This window comes from Phyllobates terribilis, unplaced genomic scaffold (assembly GCF_046119375.1).
Source record: "Phyllobates terribilis strain yellow unplaced genomic scaffold, ASM4611937v1 Scaffold_9__5_contigs__length_417890890, whole genome shotgun sequence".
NCBI lineage: Eukaryota > Metazoa > Chordata > Amphibia > Anura > Dendrobatidae > Phyllobates > Phyllobates terribilis.
Genome location: NW_027362769.1, coordinates 10,796,529 through 10,818,545, shown reverse-complemented (window position 1 = coordinate 10,818,545; position 22,017 = coordinate 10,796,529). Strand labels below are relative to the sequence as shown.

Sequence of the window (22,017 nt, the reverse complement as noted above, 5' to 3'; positions counted from 1 at the left end):
GTCAGCCAGTCCCATTCACCCAATCTTCATTGGATTTCTATTCACGGAATTCATGCGACTGCTGTGAGCTGTTTTTTTTAGCCCAGGAATGTGCCACTAGGCAAACATTTTCCCTGGCCATAATTAACATCTCACAGATGGTTCATTAGCACCTACGTCTCCCCTCCCCGATCAGCACTCAGCAGCGCTTTGGACGCAACGTATTTATGTTGCGTCCAAAACGCGGAGTTATAATGCTGCTCTTTTGTTGTCAGTAAATGTGAATCCACCTCACATAATGACACTTCAATCGGTCAAAATCTGCAGCGGAGACTAGCATGTCCACTACAGAAATTGACATGCTGCGGGTGAGTTTGGGTACGTGGCCACGGTCAGGAGCCGCTGCAGGTTTGACGCTGCATGTTTTTACAGCGCCAAACCCGCAGCGTCCAGATGTTACAGCATAGTGGATGGGAACTCTAGAAATCCCATGTCCGCTATGCGTGCATCTGAAGCTGCGAATCGCCCGCAGACACTGACATGCGGTGCATCTTTCAGGAGCGCAGCATGTCAAATTCTCTTGTGGAGTTGCTAGTCTCCACAACAGAAATTTGACCACTAGAAAGTATTGAATGCGGCAAATCTGCATGGTTCAGTGAACACATGTGGATTTACCTGCGTTCAATAGAATGCAACGTTTTGGACGCAGCAGAAATTTGCGTCCAAAGCGGTGCTACGTCTGAATTATGGGCACAAAGCCTAAAATAATAAAAAAAGATGGCGTGGGCTACTGCGTCATGTTTATAACCAGAAGAGGGAAAGCCGACTGCTGGGGGCTGATATTAGTAGCTGCAGAAGGGGCCATTAGCCAACAATGTTCCATGGCTATTAATATCAGCCCACAGCAGTTCGTTTAGCCTTTACTGGCTAGATTACAGGGGGACCACAGAACAAAAATTGACGTGGGGTCCCCCTATGAAATCTAGCCAGCAAAGGCTAAACTAGACAGCTGCGGGCTGATATTAATAGCTATGGAAGGGGCCATGAATACTAGCCCCCTCCACGGCTATTAATATCAGAAGTCTCAGAAATGGCGCATCCATAAGATGCACCAAATCTGGCGCTTAGACTCGCTCTTCCACACTGCCCTGTAGTGGTGGCAGGGGGTAATGGGGTTGGGGTTCATGTCAGCCTTGTATTTGCGGTTGACGTGAAGCCCAGGATAGTAATGGAGGGCGTCTTCAAGAAGCCCCCATTACTAACCGTGTAGTAAAATGGTCAGCGCATTTTCAGTAAATGACACGGCCAGAATAAAGAAGTTTAATGAAATAAAATAGACACAGTTCTACAATTTTTTATATTACATGCCTCTGCTAAGCCCTCGATCTCCTGAAAAAAATGTAAAAATACAAACAACAATATTGCTCACCTATCCGCCGTCAACGACGTAATCCACGTAATGCCAAGGTCCCACGACAATCCGGATCATTTCTACAGCTGTGACATCAGCAATTACTGATGTCAAAGCTGTAGACTACAGCACTGTATACTGACAGGGGTGTAAAATCACCACCTGTCAGTATACAGTGCTGCAGGGGGTCACTGGGGTTCATCAGCTGAAGATCAGCTGATGAGCCCCGGTGAGCAAGAGAGCGGGTGAATCTTCCCACGCTCATCATCACCTGATCGGTCATGAGACCAATCAGCTGATTACTAGCTTTAGCAATCAGCTGATGGTCATGTGACCATCAGCTGATTGCTGCGGCACTGATCACCTGATGGTCACATGACCATCAGGTGATCAGTGACGTCACCGCGGGTCCTGGAAGCACACTGCGGGGCATGAGCCGCTGACAGTACAGCATCACCCAGGAGGACACCGGGGGCCTCTGGACAGGTGAGTATGAAGGTTTATTTTTTTATTTTTACTTTTTGATTCTTTTTTTACACTGACGGTGGCACGCGGGCTGGGAGAAGCAGGCTGCTGCTTCTCCATTCCACGCTGCTCTCGCTGTTAACAACCAGAGCAGCGGTCAGATGAAAGGAGTAGCAGCCTCCTCTCCCGACCCGGGTACCAGCCGCGGTGCGATTTTATGCCTATTGTTTTACATTGAAACGCAGCAAATCCGCATGTATAGATATAATACATGCGGGTTTGCTGCGATTCAATGCAAGTCAATGGGCGCGATTTTGCGGCGAAATCACGCCTAAATTGGTTGTGCAGCTGTTTGATAATCCGCAGCGTAAATTTCCACATCATGTGCACAGCACATGCGGATTATCATTGCTAAGCATGGCAGACCTCTTACCAAGAGGTTTTAATGCATTTCAGAGGCGATTTAAAAACCGCGGAAATGCATTAAAACCGCATCGTGTGCACTCAGCCTTAAGAATCAATAGTAAAGAATTTTTAATTAAAGAGGAAGACTCAAAATATGACCGCGCAGGGAGAATGAATAAAAAAATCATATCCTGGAGAATATGGATTTTTGTAAAAGTCAAGTTGAATTCAATTCCACTCAAATAAATATGTGCCCATCTTTAGTCCCAAGGATAGAAAGCTGGAAGGACAATAAACGCAGTAGGGTATTATCTGGATAAAATGTGAAGAATGTGCGCAAATGGTGCTCACCTGGTTGGGTTGTGTGATCATAACCACTATAAGGCTGCAGCGGACCCACGACTTGGAGAAACATCAAAAGACTGGAGTAAAATAGGTTATATCTGCGCTGCCGGCGAACAAGGATTGTGAGAAGTCGGAAAAACACGAGTGCGATTTATTACTCTACTCGTTTCAAAGGATCACACTTCTTCATCAGGACGAACCAATAATTATTGTGGTTTGTCCTGATGAAGAAGTGTGACACTTTGAAACACGTAGGATAATAAACTGCATTCCTGGATTTCCAACTCCCCACAATCCTTATTCGCCGGCAGCGTAGATATAACCCATTTTATTCCAGTCTTTTGATGCATCTTTAGTCCCAAGTCATATGTCCTAAAAACATATTTATTTATATAGATATACAGTGATCAATTACCGTATTAAGCTAGCTCCAATAATTACAACCATAAAGTGATTAAAAGTGTCTCCCATCTATGATTAAAAAAATTATATTTCTATACACATTACAAAATAATATGCGAGCCTGGCACATTATAAAATCGTCAATCTTATATAACGGGCAAGACTTCTATGAAAGAGACAGAATTTTTTTTTTAAATCTCACCATCTTTGCTTCACAGCCCTGTCACTCATAATGACCTCAGATATGGCAGCATCATTTTAACTCACTTTAAATACTATTTTACTTACCTGAATGTTAATAGGCGTGTATAAAGAAGAGGAAAGAAAATCATACAAGCGATTACCCTCCACAGCTCATTGTCAACACTCAGCTCTCCAAACCAAATTCTTGTAAGAAACGCCTATTAGGAAACATTCAAAACAGTAAAGAATAAAAATGTAGCACCTGATAAAATCTATGAAACAGTTAAAGAGGACCTTTCCCCAAATTTTTCATGCTGAATTGGATGAGAAATGTAATATTGGCTGCAGAGGAGAATAGCACTTTTTTTTTATTTTAACTCTCCATTGCAGAGATAATAGCAATTAAAGTATTTGACACCTAATGAGTTCAGTTTCATTAAGTTCAAGTTTGTGTTATCAGATAGTTTTTTACTGGTCACATGTACTTCTTCCCCTGAATGACGTTGCTCAATGATAAGCAGGCAGCAACACTCGTGGGGAAAAAGAACATTCCCCCAAAATAGCTTAGAGCTGGTTTCTCAGTGTATGAGATCTATAATGTCAGACAGCTCTGTTCTCCTGGTCTAACCTCCTGCATGAGTCAGTGCGGGGGGGAAAGGGCAGTGAAGATATGTTTACAAACCCTTCTATCAGCTCTCCACTTCTCATAGCACTGTCACCTCTGCTTTACTATTCTTACCCACATCAGTGTCAAGCTGGGTATAGGGGAAACCCAGTATATAATGAAGGAAAGGGGAAAGATGCCCTACAAGTAGAGAAAATGGGAGGGGAGACCCCTAAACAGCTAAAACAACAAACCCTGACTCCCCTATGGACCCTATATAGGTTCTGCACTTATTGCCGAGCAGGAAACCTGGCCCTAGCTGACCCTAAACCTAGGCTCTAGGTAGGGAGGGGGAGGGGTGAGCACTAGTCAGCCCCACTGCAAACTAAACTACACACAAGGGAAATAAACAAGGGAATACACTAAGCTTCAAGATGACACCGGAGGAAACACAGCAACAATCCATAAAGGAAATCCAAGAAAATTCTAACCAACTACTAGAATTCCTGGCCTGAATAGATCAGAACATTCTATCACTCTGGAGAAACTGAGTGTATTTAAGGATACAGCAAGGGCATGCTAATTAGCAACAGAAGGTGAGGATCACTGCTGGGTCCTAGAGGTATAATCCCCAATCAAGATGAGGATCACCGCGGGTCCTAATGGGAGAGAGATCATAAAAGGATCAGGAAGATGTTTGCAAGGCCAAACGCAGCCATCTTCTACAGCCAGACCCCATTTGACTGTCTTTCAAACCTGACACACTCGTGACAATCAGGCAGGTTATTACTTTGTGAGATATGTGACATCCTGCTCTCACTGCAGAGTGAGTACAAGTTGATTGAACACAACAGAAATAAGTGATACTTTGAGCTTTCATCTCCAGACAGTGGGAGAGGCAGTACAGCAGAGGTGACAGTGCTATGAAAGGAGAAGGGCTTTAGAAGGGTTTGGTATGTTCACTTGACAAATTTGTTGTCAATAGAAAAGCTGATACATTTCAATGTGGTTGTTCTGCATCATGTGCATAGATTGATAGATACTTTATTTAGTTTTAACTGATGAAAGATCTGGTACAGATCCAAAAACATTCTTAACCATGTACAGTTAGGTCCATATATATTTGGACAGAGACAACATTTTTCTCATTTTGGTTTTAGACATTACCACAATGAATTTTAAACAAAACAATTCAGATGCAGTTGAAGTTTAGACTTTCAGCTTTCATTTGAGGGTATCCACATTAAAATTGGATGAAGGGTTTAGGAGTTTCAGCTTCTTAACATGTGCCACCCTGTTTTTAAAGGGACCAAAAGTAATTGGACAATTGACTCCAAGGCTATTTCATGGACAGGTGTGGGCAATCCCTTCGTTATGTCATTCTCAATTAAGCAGATAAAAGGCCTGGAGTTGATTTGAGGTGTGGTGGTTGCATTTCGAAGGTTTTGCTGTGAAGTAAACATGCGGTCAAAGGAGCTCTCTATGCAGGTGAAACAAGCCATCCTTAAGCTGCAAAAACAGAAAAAACCCATCCGAGAAATTGCTACAATATTAGGAGTGGCAAAATCTACAGTTTGGTACATCCTGAGAAAGAAAGAAAGCACTGGTGAACTCATCAATGCAAAAAGACCTGGGCGCCCACGGAAGACAACAGTGGTGGATTATCGCAGAATAATCTCCATGGTGAAGAGAAACCCCTTCACAACAGCCAACCAAGTGAACAACACTCTCCAGGAGGTAGGCGTATCAATATACAAATCTACCATAAAGAGAAGACTGCATGAAAGTAAATACAGAGGGTTCACTGCACGGTGCAAGCCACTCATTGTTAGAACTCTCCTGTTAGGTTTTTTCTATCTTGCTGGTCACATGACCTTTTTTGCCTATTTAATCCTGCTCCGCCCTCCAGGCCTTGCTGGACTTCATTGTAATTTCTACTCTTAAGCTAGCCTGGTGCTTAGTTACCTTTCTCAGTCAGTTTAGCTAGGTCTTCGGACCTTTATGTTCTATGTTGTGTGTTTGTCTTTTACTGCTACAATTTCTGCTAGGAGGTGTCCAACTTTATCCCAGTCCCTAGTTCTTGTAGGGATCCCTCCCTTGCATCTATAGGTCTTCGTACAGACTAGCCGAGGACTTTAGCGGGTCTGATCGCAGGATCAGGTTCCCCGTTACATCGTAGGGATCTAGCTTAGTTCTATTGTAGGGACAGATCTCCTTTCTTTCCTTAGTGCTTGTAGCAGATCATAACACTCATAAGCATCAATAATAAAAAGGCTAGACTGGACTTTGCTAAAAAACATCTAAAAAAGCCAGCACAGTTCTGGAAGAACATTCTTTGGACAGATGAAACCAAGATCAACCTCTACCAGAATGATGGAAAGAGAAAAGTGTGGCAAAGGCGTGGTACAGCTCATGATCCAAAGCATACCACATCATCTGTAAAAAACGGCGGAGGCAGTGTGATGGCTTGGGCATGCATGGCTGCCAGTGGCACTGGGTCACTAGTTTTTATTGATGATGTGACACAGGACAGAAGCAGACGAATGAATTCTGATGTATTCAGAGCCATACTGTGTGCTCAGATCCAGCCAAATGCAGCCAAACTTCAGACAGAAAGGCCCACAAACAAACAACAACTAAAAACCACCACAGAGAAGGCCTGGCAGAGCATCAAAAAGGAGAAAACACAGTGTCTGGTGATGTCTATGAGTTCAAGACTTCAGGCAGTCATTGCCAACAAAGGGTTTTCAACCAAGTACTAGAAATGAACATTTTATTTACAATTATTTAATCTGTCCAAATACTTTTGGTCCCTTTAAAAACAGGGTGGCACATGTTAAGGAGCTGAAACTCCTAAACCCTTCATCCAATTTTAAAGTGGATACCCTCAAATGAAAGCTGAAAGTCTGAACTTCAACTGCATCTGAATTGTTTTGTTTAAAATTCATTGTGGTAATGTCTAGAACCAAAATGAGAAAAATGTTGTCTCTGTCCAAATATATATGGACCTAACTGTATATAGTAAATCGCTTATACAGAATGTTTAATTTGTGGACTTGTCAAACACAAGTCATCCCAAATAAGTTTTGGCTGTTTCTGAAATGTTTTGATGAAAATGACATAATTTTTTATAAAAAGCACCATGCACAACCATGACAGGGGAGTGTATTACCTCTTGAGAGAATAGAAAGAAAAACTCAATATATATCACTGCTTAACAACCCATGATGAACATTATTGTCATCGGCTGTTAAAGAAACTATGAAGGCAGCTCAAGATCTGAGCCTGCTTTATACCAGCATTTGTCGCTAACTGTTTAATTGCTACTGTCAATCTCTGACAGTGTCATTTAAATTACATCATTATTCTGGTGCTAGGACAGCAGTAGGGCCCATATTACTGCCATGTTAGTCTTCCTGTGACATCCGTCATGTCCAAAAAGACCGATTTGTCAAAACACAATATTATTTAAATCATACTTTAAATACTAAAGACAAAAAAACAAACATAGTTCTCTCAAAAATGCAATAAAAAAGCAATCAAAATGAAATGTCATATACAGTATAACTCAAAATTGCATGAATAAAAATGTCAATTCAAAAACAAGCTATCAAACAGCACAATCGACGGAAAAATTTCAAAATCTCTTTTCACCACTAAAATAGTAAAAATACTGGGCAAGTTTGATATCACCATAATAGTACTGGCCAGAACAATCTGGTTTCCATGCTTTTTTATGCAATTTCACCAAAATTTTGGAAATTTTCCGGATACATTGTGTGATAAAACGGATGGTTTCAATCAAAACTACCTCTTGTTCCACAAAAATAAGCCCTATATGGCTATGTTCAATGAGATCTAGAAAAAAGTTATGGTTCTTGAAACAAGAGAAGGAAAAACAAAAGAGCAAACATTGAAAATTCATTGGTCACTGAAGGGTTAAGTATATATTATTGTTAATGATTTTTGACTATTTTTCTTAGCTGTATCTCAATATATGACAATTTAAACACTTTTTATAGGAACAAACCTGGACACCTCCTTGAGATACAAATTTCATATCTTTAGCTTCAAGAGCAAGTTTTAAACAAGTGGTTTGTCCCCAGGCCTCAGAAACCCGTATAAGAAGCTTCAGAGCTCTTTCTTCATCTTTTCTATAGCTCTCAGAAAAGATACCTGCATTTAAGGGGAAATATGTTATTTTATTACTAATACATCAGAATTTTTTATTTTTCTTAATTTCTCATTATAACTAAAAATAGGAAAGTGCCATTAGGGTTATGATGCCCTGGCTGGTGACTGCAAAAAGTACTGACACTATTATTCCAACAATGTGTTCATTTTTTAGCAATAGTATTGTTAAAATCACTAATTATATTAGAGTCCTCTAAATGACCTACTCACAATGACGTGGATATTTTTGAAAGGTGGGCTCCCAGCACTTTCCTGTTATTGTAATACAGCTTTTCCCCTTTTCTCTATACTAGGCATAGCGAGAAAACTGTAAGCCAGCAATGGGTAAGCAGGAAACATCCACAGCTTATGAATATTGAAAGACAGACTTTCAGGCAAACAAAGGTGCTATACTATTCAGTTTTAGTGCAAGTATATGCATAGAAAAAGTATATATTAAGTAGAATAGCACCACAATATGAGTGCATGCAGTATTTGGCAATAGTCCAAATAAATTATAGAAAGACATATTCACACAGGACATATAGCCACAAAGTAATTACCAAAGTTTATCTTATTACACCAACATAGTAAGATATTAAAAACCAGTTGAGTCAGAAAGGAAGGTGGCAATTGCAAAAAGGAGATGAAAGGACAAGTATAGTCATATATATTGTCTGTATTGCATAGAGTTAAGTATCATAAGATATACAAAATGAAGTGGTGCTACAGTGCAGGTAGGTATATACAGTTATATGAAAAAGTTTGGGCACCCCTATTAATCTTAAGCTTAATGTTTTATAAAAATTGGTGTTTTTGCAACAGCTATTTCAGTTTGATATATGTAATAACTGTTGGACACAGTAATGTTTCTGCCTTGAAATGAGGTTTATTGTACTAACACAAAATGTGTAATCTGCATTCAAACAAAATTTTACAGGTGCATAAGTATGGGCACCCTTATCATTTTCTTGTTTTAAATACTCCTACCTACTTTTTACTGACTTAGTAAAGCACTTTTTTTGGTTTTGTAACCTCATTGAGCTTTGAACTTCATAGCCAGGTGTATGCAATCATGAGAAAAGCTACTTAAAGTGGCCACTTGCAAGTTGTTCTCCTGTTTGAATCTCCTCTGAAGAGTGGCATCATGGGCTCCTCAAAACAACTGTCAAATGATCTGAAAACAAAGATTATTCAACATAGTTGTTCAGGGGAAGGATACAAAAAGCTGTCTCAGAGATTTAGCCTGTCAGTTTCCACTGTGAGGAACATAGTAAGGAAATGGAAGAACACAGGGACAGTTCTTGTTAAGGCCAGAAGTGGCAGGCCAAGAAAAACATCAGAAAGGCAGAGAAGAAGAATGGTGAGATCAGTCAAGGACAATCCTCAGACCACCTCCAGAGAGCTGCAGCATCAACTTGCTGCAGATGGTGTTACTGTGCATCGGTCAACTATACAACGCACTTTGCACAAGGAGAAGCTGTATGGGAGAGTGATGCGAAAGAAGCCGTTTCTGCAAGCACGCCACAAACAGAGTCGGCTGAGGTATGCAAAAGCACATTTAGAGAAGCCAATTTCTTTTTGGAAGAAGGTCCTGTGGACTGATGAAACCAAGATTGAGTTGTTTGGTCATACAAAAAGGCGTTGTGCATGGCGGCAAAAAAATACAGCATTCCAAGAAAAACACTTGCTACCCACAGTAAAATTTGGTGGAGGTTCCATCATGCTTTGGGGCTGTGTGGCCAATGCCGGCACCGGGAATCTTGTTAAAGTTGAGGGACGCATGGATTCCACTCAGTATCAGCAGATTCTTGACAATAATATTCAAGAATCAGTGACAAAGTTGAAGTTACGCAGGGGATGGATCTTTCAGCAAGACAATGATCCAAAACACCGCTCCAAATCTACTCAGGCATTCATGCAGAGGAACAATTACAATGTTCTGGAATGGCCATCCCAGTCCCCAGACCTGAATATCATTGAACATCTGTGGGATCATTTGAAGAGGGCTGTCCATGCTCGGCGACCATCAAACTTAACTGAACTGGAATTGTTTTGTAAAGAGGAATGGTCAAAAATACCTTCATCCAGGATCCAGGAAATCATTAAAAGCTACAGGAAGCGACTAGAGGCTGTTATTTTTGCAAAAGGAGGATCTACTAAATATTAATGTCACTTTTCTGGTGAGGTGCCCATACTTATGCACCTGTCAAATTTTGTTTGAATGCAGATTGCACATTTTGTGTTAGTACAATAAACCTCATTTCAAGGCAGAAACATTACTGTGTCCAACAGTTATTACATATATCAAACTGAAATAGCTGTTGCAAAAACACCAATTTTTATAAAACATTAAGCTTAAGATTAATAAGGGTGCCCAAACTTTTTCATATAACTGTATGTACTACATCACTAAATAGCAATCTAAATGGACAAAGTGAGGTTAATGAAATAAAATAATAAAAGTATTACCCATGGGGTTCTTCCCCTGATAAAACGGCACCAGACTCCGAAATGCGTTTTGGTGCTACTTTTCGTCAACCCCTGTCACATGTCATTAACATGTCTATCGATTCTGTGATTTCCAAAATTCCACAATTTTACTTCTTGGTGATGCAATTTCAATGTTGAGGAGTGTGTATCATATACTGTACAAACGTCTACATATCACTTTTAAAATGACAGTTTGTTGCCATGTAAAAATTTGCACCAAGAAGAATCATTTCAGAACTTTTTCTACCTTTAATGTCACCCAAAATCTGTACAAAACCATTGAGAAACAAACAAAATTACTTTGAGGTGGAATATAAATATGAAAAAAAAAACGAATATAATGTGGTTGCATAAGTGTGCACAACCTCTTATAATGGGGAATGCGATTGCGATCAAAATTAGGATAGGTCATCAGTGGCTGATTGGTCAGGGTCCGTCACCTGGCGCCAAAAGAATGATTGGACCATTACTAACAAGTTCGACCAGGAAGAATTCAATCATTGGTGCTGAAGGTGAACTGACAGAAGGATTGGACATGTTAGAAACCTCCCTATAATCTTGTGAACCTATTGTGAACTTATTGAGGTTTTTGTGATTGATGTGTGTCTGCCAATGTGGTTAGATTTAAGGAGGAATTCCTTTGTAGGACCAATATGACATCACTAACCTAATGTTTTATAAACCTTGGGGTCCCACCTACTTTTCATTATAGCCTTAGTCCCCTGATGAGGCCAGTGATGGCGAAACTAGTTGGGGAGGCAGCTAATCATTTTTATTAGCAATGTTTGAGAGTTGGTCCATACTAATCAGTGAGGTGTTGGTCTGCGGCCACACCAATTACTGAGTGCTTTTTGATACTATAATCAGAGTGAGTGTCACAGGTGTGTCAGAAGTGTCAGACAGTCACCCTGCAGTTGGTTGCAGAAGATCTCTTCATTTGCCATTACAGACACCTTCTTAGCGGTCTCACTCTAGGACCCAGCGGCTACCTCCCTCCTGCTAATTGACACCTAGGCTGGGTGTTTAAACACTGGCTGTTGCTAGAGAGAGGTGCCGGTGACATTCACATGACTCCTTGTGATGGCTTGGAGCAAGTGCAGTTCTTACTTCCTCTCTGGAGCTAAGAGGACGTGTGTGCCATCGCTCTGAAGCTGTCCCAAGCTAAGCTACTTCCCCTGTGTCTGTCTCCCCTTGATGTCTTTAGTTGTCAGTGGGGATCGACTAGCGCTCATCCCCCCTTCCCTATCTAGGACCAAGTGCTAAGGAAATACAGGGATAGGTTCCTGTGCGGCGATTGGTGAGGAACCAATATAGGGACGGTAGGGGTAGACAGGGTGATTGCAGATCAGCCTAGGAGGTCTCCACTTCCCCCTTTCCCTAGTGTCTGGGCTCCCTTCCCCTCATCCCTTGGTGTCACACTTTGTCTTTCCTATACTGTGCGTGACAGTGAGCCACAAAATAGGGGAAGTCAGTTGTTATCTAATTAGATTACTAATATTACTAACCTTTTGTACTGGTTATATAAGATCAAAAGTCAGTATGAATGAGATTGATGCTGAAGGAGAGATTCTTTACTAGAAAGAGCTCAGTGCTAAATTCCTGTGAGACATTTGTTCATTAGGAGTTATTACATACCAATAATATCTATCTCCTTCTCTGGCCATGAGTTTCCACAATTGATCGGCTAATAGAAGTATTAACTAAAAGCTTTAACACAGTATTTGAAAATTGCATCAATGAAGGACCAACACAAACTGTGTTTTAAAACTGCACAAACTGATAAGGTGATAAATATATAGTTAAGATTACCTTTTTAATAATCACAGAACCTTTAGTTAGGGCTTATTTGCCTTATGGAAATTTGTAAATAAAGAATCAATACCCTACGCTGGATCTTAGGAACAATTTTTTGGGGTCAACCTCTTATAATGGTGAATGTGGTTGCGTTCAGAATTAAGATAGGTCATCAATGTCTGATCAGTCGGGGTCCGACACCCGGCACTTAGCTGTTATCGGCGGCAGTGGCAGCCGGCTGGAAATACACACTTGCAGAGCTGCTCCGTCTTCTGATAGTGACCAAGGCTTGGTACTACACATCTGCCTACTATTCAAATCAATAGGAGGCAGATATGTAGTACGCTGCAGCAGCCACTATCTGAAGATGGAGCAGCTTCACAAGTGAGCATTTCTGGCTGGTGGCTACTGCCAAAGACACTGATGACAGCGGATTGGTAGGGGTGCCAGGTGTCGGACTACGAATGATCAGACATTGATGACCTATCCTGAGGATAGGTCATCCATGCTAATAAAGTAGCGGACAGCCTCTTTAACATTACCTTAAACTGGACGTCCTAAGGTTACCTAAGGGCCTACAGCAACATTAAAGGCACTACAAGAATTTCTGGCAAGTACTGGTTGTGTACCGCATGTGACAACAATCTCCCATACTCTTCATATGTCAACCTGTGCAGTAGGGTGGCAAGACTAAAGTCTTTACGTACAAACAAAATCGTTCAAGCCAAGCTATGTCTTGCCAAATTCTACATAATGTGTGCCAAATTCATGTGGGAAAATGTATGTTTGGCACAAAGCTAACACTGCACATCACCAAAAGAACACCATGTGAAAACTAAAGCATGGTGGAGGCAGCATTATTCTTTGGGGGTATTTTTCAGTAGTTGGAACTGACGTTTTAGTCAAGGTGGAGGGATATATGAACAGTTACAAATATCATACAATTTTCCATCAAAACCTTTAGGCCTCTGAAGATGAAGAGGAATTTCGCATAGGACTGAATCCAATTGACAATCTGTGGGTATACTTGAAGAAGGCTGTACACAGGAGATGCTCTTGCAGATTTGGAGCACTACTGCAAGGAAGAGTGGGCAAAGATTGCCATTTCTAGATGTGACATGCTGATAGACTCCTATATTCCATTATTTTAGTTCTTTTTCTTTTTCCACCTGAAAATATTTCAGTTTATTTTTCAACTGAATTGTACAAAATATGAGTGACAATAAAGGTGGAAAAAATGCTGAAATAATTTTTCTTGATTTTTTTATATGAAAAAAACCTGCCATTTTAATAGGGGTGTGTAGACTTGTTATATACACCGTACAATATGCAATATTGCATATTGCAGCAATATTGTCCAAAAGTTTAAGGCAGGTGTGGAAAAAATGCTGGAAAGTAAGAATGATTTAAAAATAGAAGTGCAAATATTTTTTTTCATCAAGAAAAAAAATTAAAAGTAAATGAACAAAAGAGAAATCTAAATCAATCAATATCATGCCTACAAAAAAGCATCAAAAGAATCAATTCTCCTAGATACATTTGCACACAGTTTTTGAAGGAATTTGGCAAGTAGGTTGTACCAAACATGTTGGACAACTAACCACAGATCGTCTGTTGATCCTTCTGTTTGTTTATTCATGTAATCTCATACTGGAAAATGTTCAGATCATGGCTCTGTGGGGGCAATATGATCACTTCCAGGACTTTTTGTTTTTCTTTATGTTGTAGGTAGTTAATGACATTGGCTGCATGTTTGGAGTTATTGTGCTGCAGCAGAATACATTTGAAGCCGATCAGATGCCTCCCCGATGGTATTGTATGATGGATAAGTATCTGCCTTTGAATTGAATTTCAAGAAATTTGCCGGCTCTGCCAAATTTGAACACTTTGCATCGATTTGCAGGCATTGTCAAACAAAAAAAATGCCCAATGCTAGTTTAAATGTTGCTGAAGATTTTATCAACCAGAGAGTGGACTCATGTGAAGTCAGATAGAACCATGAACGCTCTCCCTAATGCTTTGCAGCTTTAACATGACCTTGTCTAGTGAAGCCAATCAGGGAAGACTAAAGTAAAGTGCTACCAAACACAGGCCACAAATTGCCTTGTTTGTTTCTAGAAAGCGTATTAGTGGGTATGAAACAGAGGATGTAATGGTATATTTGTTACATCACTTGTCTTAGTCTCAGAAGGATGATATTACCTCTGACAGTGACACCCTCAACTTGATTCTGTGTTCTGCTCAGTCCACCTCTTCCACCACCATAACACTTAAAGGGAACCTGTCACGAGAAAAAAACTGCTTTTAACCTGCAGACATTGGGTTAATCTGCAGGTTAATAGCATTATTAACGTGCCAAGTGTCCACACTTACCCAAACGCTGCGGGGAGAAAATTAACTTTATCCCCCCCGTAGCATTTGGGTTCCAGTCATGGGGGCAGCACAGGCGCAGGTTCAGTCACTGCTCTGTGGCTACTGTAACTGCGCCCCCGCTAATAACGCTATAAACCTCCAGATTATCCCCCATATCTGAAGGTTAACAGAGTTTTTTCTATTGATAGGTTCCCTTTAAAAGAGTATTCATAAGTTTTGTTCTGAGCAGCACGTAGCTCTGCAGTTTCCTTACTTTATGTTTTTTGGAGGAATGGGCACTCATCCTTTAGTGACAGTTCTGGTCAGTAGCTTTTCCTGCTACTGTGATACATTAATGGTCTGCATTGTTCTCAATTGTAGACTATTATCATACATTATCATATAGAAATGACACGCCCATTGAACAATGAGAACCATGATTAGAATTATTCTAGAACCTGCCAATGGTGGGGACCACCAGGAATTGTGATTATGCAGGACTTATAACAGAAGCTGGGTCAGGAACTGAGAGAGAGTGAGAGGGAGGTGAACAGCTAATTGTTGAATTGAACACAGTGAGCTGGAGAGAGTTGGGATCTTAGGCAGAATGTATCTACTATGCATACTTGGCCAGACTTTAATGGCTACTTTACTTTGAAACAAGCTGTACAAAATGGTAGCTAAAAACTCTCACAGCAGGAGAATGAAAGCAGATAGTAAAAACAAGTCACTTGCAAACTTGCTTATAATACCACTTTAATGTTGTGCACAGTGAAATTTAATTTCCATTAATGATACCTTTATCTGTTCTACAACTTAATTCCCTAATTCACAGCACATCAGGAGCTAAATAACTACATCTTACATCTTTCAGTTAATTTATTGGAAGAGATGAAGTCAGTCTTTGTAGTATTATAATATTAGTTCAGAGGAGACATTTCAAATACCTAGCTATGTTGCTGACTCTGCAAACTGTGGTGGGAGGGACATTGGCAGTGGTAGTCAGGGCCGGCATCAGCACCCGGCGCACCCGGGCAAATGCCGGGGCCCTGAGCAGGCAGAGGGGCCCACTGGCGGTCGCGCACCCCGCTGGGCTATGGGCGGAGGAGAGCGGTGTCAGCGCCCGCCCTTCTCCGCCGCTTGCTCAGGGCCCCGGCAGCTGGATACTTACCTCTCCCCGTGCCTCCACAGATCAGCTGTCTTCCTGCTCTGCGCTCCCTGTGACATCTCAGGTCAGAGGGCGCGGTGACGTCTTTACACCGCGCCCTCCCCTGAGCCGTCACAGGGAGCGCTGAGCGGGAAGACGCCGACAACGCTGGAGTTCGGACCCGAGCAGCGGGCAGCAGGTAGCAGGTGAGGAGAAGGGAGGTGAGTATTTGATTTTTTTTTTTTAATGTATGGAGGCATGGGGCAGTATAAAGAGAAGGGGGGGGGCATCCTGCATGGGGCATTATAAAGAGAGGGGGGGACATCCTGCATGGGGCATTATAAAGAGGGGGGGTGACATCCTGCATGGGGCATTATAAGGTGGGGAACAGCCTGCATGGGGCATTATAAAGGGGGGGGCAGCCTGCATAGTGCATTATGTGAGGGGGAACAGCCTGCATGGAGCATTATAATGGGGGGGCAGCCTGTATGGGGTATTATGTGGCGGGGGACAGCCTGCATGGAGCATTATAAGGTGGGGGGCAGCCTGTATGGGGCATTATGTGGGGGCTAACAGCCTGCATGGAGCATTAAAAGGGGGGGGCCTGTATGGGGCATTATGTGGGGGGTAACAGCCTGCATGGAGCATTATAAGGGGGGGACAGCCTGTATGGGGCATTATGTGGGGGGTAACAGCCTGCATGCAGCATTATATGGGGGCCAGTATCCTGTATGGAGCGTTATAAGGGGACCGGTATCCTGTATGGAGCGTTATATGGGGGCCAGTATCCTGTATGGAGTTTTATAAGGGGACCAGTATCCTGTATGGAGCATTATATGGGGGCCAGTATCCTGTATGGAGCTTTATAAGGGGACCAGTATCCTGTATGGAGCGTTATATGGGGGCCAGTATTCTGTATGGAGCCTTATATGGGGGCCAGTATTCCATATGGAGCCTTATATGGGGGCCAGTATTCCGTATGGGGCCTTATATGGGGGCCAGTATTCCGTATGAAGCATTATATGGGGGCCAGTATTCCGTATGGAGCCTTATATGGGGGCCAGTATTCTGTGTGGAGCGATTCACCGGTTTCTGAGCTATTGTGGGATTTACAATAGATATCACTCATGTAATGTAAGACGTGAAATCTTTGCATTGTACTATATATATATATATATATATATATATATATATATATATTTCTCCACCATATCTCTGCATCATGAATCGTGGTATGTGTTAAAGGGGCCCACTGAGACTCTTTCGCCCGGGGCCCAGAAAAACCTGGAGCCGGCCCTGGTGGTAGTGGCACTATGAATGGCAAATCTTGAGGTATGAATCAGGTGTGTCAGCAAAGTGTTCAAGATTTTTCCCAAAATGACACAACTGTCTCCTCTACGGCAAGTGATGTCATGACTGATATTGATGTAGGCGGCACAAGTGCCAGAATGCTCTGGTGGTAGTCCTGGTGTTGGCGATTCCTATGTACAGGGTGTGAGAATTCTTTTCCATGTTGCCTCAGGATCAATATGTTGCAGTTTGCAGGCATTGCTGTTGGAAAATAAGATTTGATTGGCACAGATTGACTGGGAACTATGTATCTTTGTCAGTACATTAAACAACATCGTTTACTCATGTGGGTAAAGGAAACAGACTAGCAAGATGAACAAGGTTCAACCTGTCTTCCTTCTTCTCTTCATGATCTAGCCAGACTGCATCCACAAGTAATGCCACTCTTTGTTCCTTGTGATCAGCCCCATCATCATCCTTATCTATTGCCTCCTATACTCTTCCTGCTCTCCCTCTGTTGCGTCGTTAGTTTTTGTGCCCAAGAAACACGTGTTCAGACATGCTTATTTGTGGAAAGTGAACTCCCACATGTCAAGTTAATCAAAATCAATGCCAAACCACCTGGATTGTACTGCATTTCGTGAAAGAACCATGTGTGCTTAGCCTCGATAGACGATACCTAGCCACCATTATTTACTGAACAAAGCCATCTCAGCTTTATATTTCAAAGTGGCAGAGACTATGGTCCTGTCCTTGGAATTGAAGTTGTGCTGCAAGTTAGACTCCACCGTCATCAGCAGCAGTTACAGCCAGGGAGTTTCCGTGCATTTTATAGCTGATTGAGTCAATGTTTTTCATGGTGATGATGTACAACTGAAAGCGGACTCATCATATACTGGTGATACCTCCCAACACTTATGCCCTTCCTCTACATCCTCCTCAATGGATATATCCCTGTCCCCACAAGCAATAGGGCAGAACATTGTATCAAATCTAACACAGGATAGCTCCTAATTAACTAAAACTGGAAAACCTAGTAAGCAACAATGCAAAAAAAATTTTGCTGCCATGAAATTAGACAAAGTAATACATGCTAGCAGCACAACACATGCCCTCAATTTCATTGTGTAACATTTTTTAAGAGAATATACAGTACAGACCAAAAGTTTGGACACACCTTCTCATTTAAAGATTTTTCTGTATTTTCATGACTATGAAAATTGTACATTCACACTGAAGGCATCAAAACTATGAATTAACACATGTGGAATTATATACTTAACAAAAAAGTGTGAAACAACTGAAAATATGTTTCATATTCTAGGTTCTTCAAAGTAGTCACCTTTTGCTTTGATGACTGCTTTGCACACTCTTGGCATTCTCTTGATGAGCTTCAAGAGGTAGTCACCAGAAATGGTCTTCCAACAATCTTGAAGGAGTTCCCAGGAATACTTCGCACTTGTTGACACTTTTGCCTTCACTCTGCGGTCCAGCTCACCCCAAACCATCTCGATTGGGTTCAGGTCTGGTGACTGTGGAGGCCAGGTCATCTGGTGTAGCACCCCATCACTCTCCTTCTTGGTCAAATAGCCCTTACACAGCCTGGAGGTGTGTTTGGGGTCATTGTCCTGTTGAAAAATAAATGATGGTCCAACTAAACGCAAACCGGATGGAATAGAATGCCGCTGCAAGATGCTGTGGTAGCCATGCTGGTTCAGTATGCCTTCAATTTTGAATAAATCCCCAACAGTGTCACCAGCAAAGCACCCCCACACCATCACACCTCCTCCTCCATGCTTCACGGTGGGAACCAGGCATGTAGAGTCCATCCGTTCACCTTTTCTGTGTCGCACAAAGACACGGTGGTTGGAACCAAAGATGTCAAATTTGGACTCATCAGACCAAAGCACAGATTTCCACTGGTCTAATGTCCATTACTTGTGTTCTTTAGCCCAAACTTGTCTCTTCTGCTTGTTGCCTGTCCTTAGCAGTGGTTTCCTAGCAGCTATTTTACCATGAAAGTCTGCTGCACAAAGTCTCCTCTTAACAGTTGTTGAAGAGATGTGTCTGCTGCTAAAACTCTGTGTGGCATTGACCTGGTCTCTAATCTGAGCTGCTGTTAACCTGCGATTTCTGAGGCTGGTGACTCGGATAAACTTATCCTCAGAAGCAGAGGTGACTCTTGGTCTTCCTTTCCTGGGGCGGTCCTTATGTGACACAGTTTCTTTGTAGCGCTTGATAGTTTTTGCAACTGCACTTGGGGACACTTTCAAAGTTGTCCCAATTTTTCAGACTGACTGACCTTCATTTAATAAAGTAATGATGGCCACTCATTTTTCTTTACTTAGCTGCTTTTTTCTTGCCATAAAACAAATTCTAACAGTCTATTCAGTAGGATTATCAGCTGTGTATCCACCAGACTTCTGCACAACACAACTGATGGTCCCAACCCCATTTATAAGGCAAGAAACCCCACTTATTAAACCTGACAGGAAACACCTGTGAAGTGAAAACCATTTCTGGCGACTACCTCTTGAAGCTCATCAAGAGAATGCCAAGAGTGTGCAAAGCAGTCATCGAAGCAAAAGGTGGCTACTTTGAAGAACCTAGAATATAAGACATATTTTCAGTTGTTTCACACTTTTTTGTTAAGTATATAATTCCACATGTGTTAATTCATAGTTTTGATACCTTCAGTGTGAATGTACAATTTTCATAGTCATGAAAATAAAGAAAAATCTTTAAATGAGAAGGTGTGTCCAAACTTTTGGTCTGTACTGTACTATAACAAGGTTGTGATTCTTGTCAAAAGAGTAAGTGGGCACTTCATCCATGCCAGGATTTGCAATCATATAGCGTTTTTTACTGAGCCGCTGACTGATTTGCAAAATTGAAGTCTGATAGAATTCACCACTATTTGTTGCATAATCTGCGCGATCAACATCAGGCAGTGAGAAGAAGGATAATATTATGCAGCATTGAAACATTGAAACTGGGGCTTGTGTTACATTGAAATTTGCCAATGGTAGGTGACGAAGATCACGTGTCACTTAATTTGTTGTGATATACATTTTTTGGAGGGCAGCATCTGAGGTGAATTCCCCAGTTAGAATCCTTTCCAGGATGAAGCTTTGGCCAGGATTGGGCATAAAATGCAAACTTTTCTTTTTTAAAAAACAAAATTGTTTTTCTTCCATGACTTAAATTTTTGGGACGTCTTGGTGTACTCCTCATTTTTAGTGATATTAATTTGTTTGGTAGGGGGCACGATCTGGCATGATTTTCATAGGTAGGAATTTGCACAGGATTGGGTCCTAAGAAGGGATGGGCATAAAAAGCCAACATTTTTATGAAAAAAAAATTATTGGACATCTGTGACTACTTCCAATTTTCTTTGCTTGGTCTATATCAGAATTTTTTGGGGATAATCTACTTTGCCATCTTCCCCCAAGTAGGACCTTGCACAGGACTGAAATTCTGCAGAGGAAAGGGCACAAAGTGGAAAACTGTTATAATTTAGCAAACAAAACTCTTTGTATTCAGTCACTGATTTTGTTTTTAACAAAATTCTCAATTTTCAGATAAAAAATGATTTTTGAGGGTTGGGTGATGTTCCTGAGTAGAACCATTTGCAAATTTGGGCCCCTGAATTGGGCTAAATTGGTAACTTACAGGGCTCTAGTAGAGTTTCTTTTTTATTCTACTTGTAGTAACTAGGAAACAAACATCATGTAGCTTAAAATACAGATGGATCCTACTCAATGCTGTCAGATATATTTTCAAGAGATAGTGAAATTAAACAGTTATCAGGGTAAGGCATCACTTCAATGGTACAGCAGAATTTAATTTATATTAGTAACAGATAATGCTTCTGTTGAAGGAGTATCTATTGCTGGTTCTTCATCTACAACATCATAATTTTTTAGTACAGGTGCTTCATTCAGGAGTGTAATTGGTGACCACTTGAGGAACAGAACTGTGATTCTCTGTTTCCCTTCGTCTGAACATCAAGTTAGCCATGAAAAGTACCATCCATACTTGATCGGACACACAGGCTGAGTACCAGAAGAATGTATGGACAACAGGACAACATTAAGTCCAGGACCCTGCATGCGTCATTTATAAAATGCATGGTCAATCAGGTTTGGCAATGACCACATTTCCAGGCAGGTTAATTCTCAGTTGACCCTGTGCAGTAAATTGTAGTCTTTCACATGGACTTACAGGCAATAATTGAATTGTGTGCCTGATCACAAAAGACTATACCTTTTGGGCAGTTTTTTAATTTTAAAAGCATGAAATGTCTTTTTTTGTATTGGGTTTAATTAAGCAGGCTGTTGGTTACCACCAGTTACTAACCATTTACCCAATGCTGTGTTTGCATTAAAGAGCTTAGGATTGCTACTTTCTACTGGTGGCACTAGAGTTCTAGTTCTTTTCCTCTCTGAAGAGGCAATTTGCACATTAAAGAGCTCAGAAGGAATTCAATATTGTCCCAGGAGGCCTAAGAGTATTACACACATCTTTTCCGGGCAATTAGAGGCTTTGCAGTATTGAGGTCCACCACAAATCGATTGGCTGCAAATCATATTTCTTGTGAAAATTCCAAAACCTGGTGAATTTGAATTTTAAAAGATTTGATCATTTCTAGTCTGCTCTTATAATTATTACATTTCTATGTCAAAAGCCTAACTTTTTCTTAATGTCTATCATCATGGCTGACTTTGGATTAGTGCAATCATATTATTTTAACCTTGTTCTCAAAGGTTTTGGAAATATTAACTACCTCTAACTCACCAAACAGCAGTGAGAAGTCATGCTGACACCTGTTTGAGAGTTAGTTTTGGCCCTGATTGTGTAAAAATCACCTGTAGTAAGAATAGTAAGTGTGCTCAGGAGCAGAAAGCCCAAAATCATATTGGTACTCCTACTGGGGATATTAATAAAAGTCCTTGCTAGTGTAAGAGTGCTGGA

At 41.2% G+C, this 22,017-nt stretch overlaps 1 protein-coding gene across 1 annotated transcript in view; it reads right to left on the bottom strand.

Annotated features, from left to right (window-relative positions):
- Positions 1-22,017, bottom strand: part of TRPM2 (transient receptor potential cation channel subfamily M member 2) — a 1,046,990-nt gene that overhangs the window by 689,800 nt on the left and 335,173 nt on the right. The window contains exons 17-18 of the mRNA XM_073646321.1: positions 7,825-7,970; positions 3,296-3,408 (exon numbers count right to left, since the gene is read on the bottom strand). Of these exons, the coding sequence (XP_073502422.1) occupies positions 3,296-3,408; positions 7,825-7,970 (259 nt within the window). The remainder of the gene's footprint in view (positions 1-3,295; positions 3,409-7,824; positions 7,971-22,017) is intronic.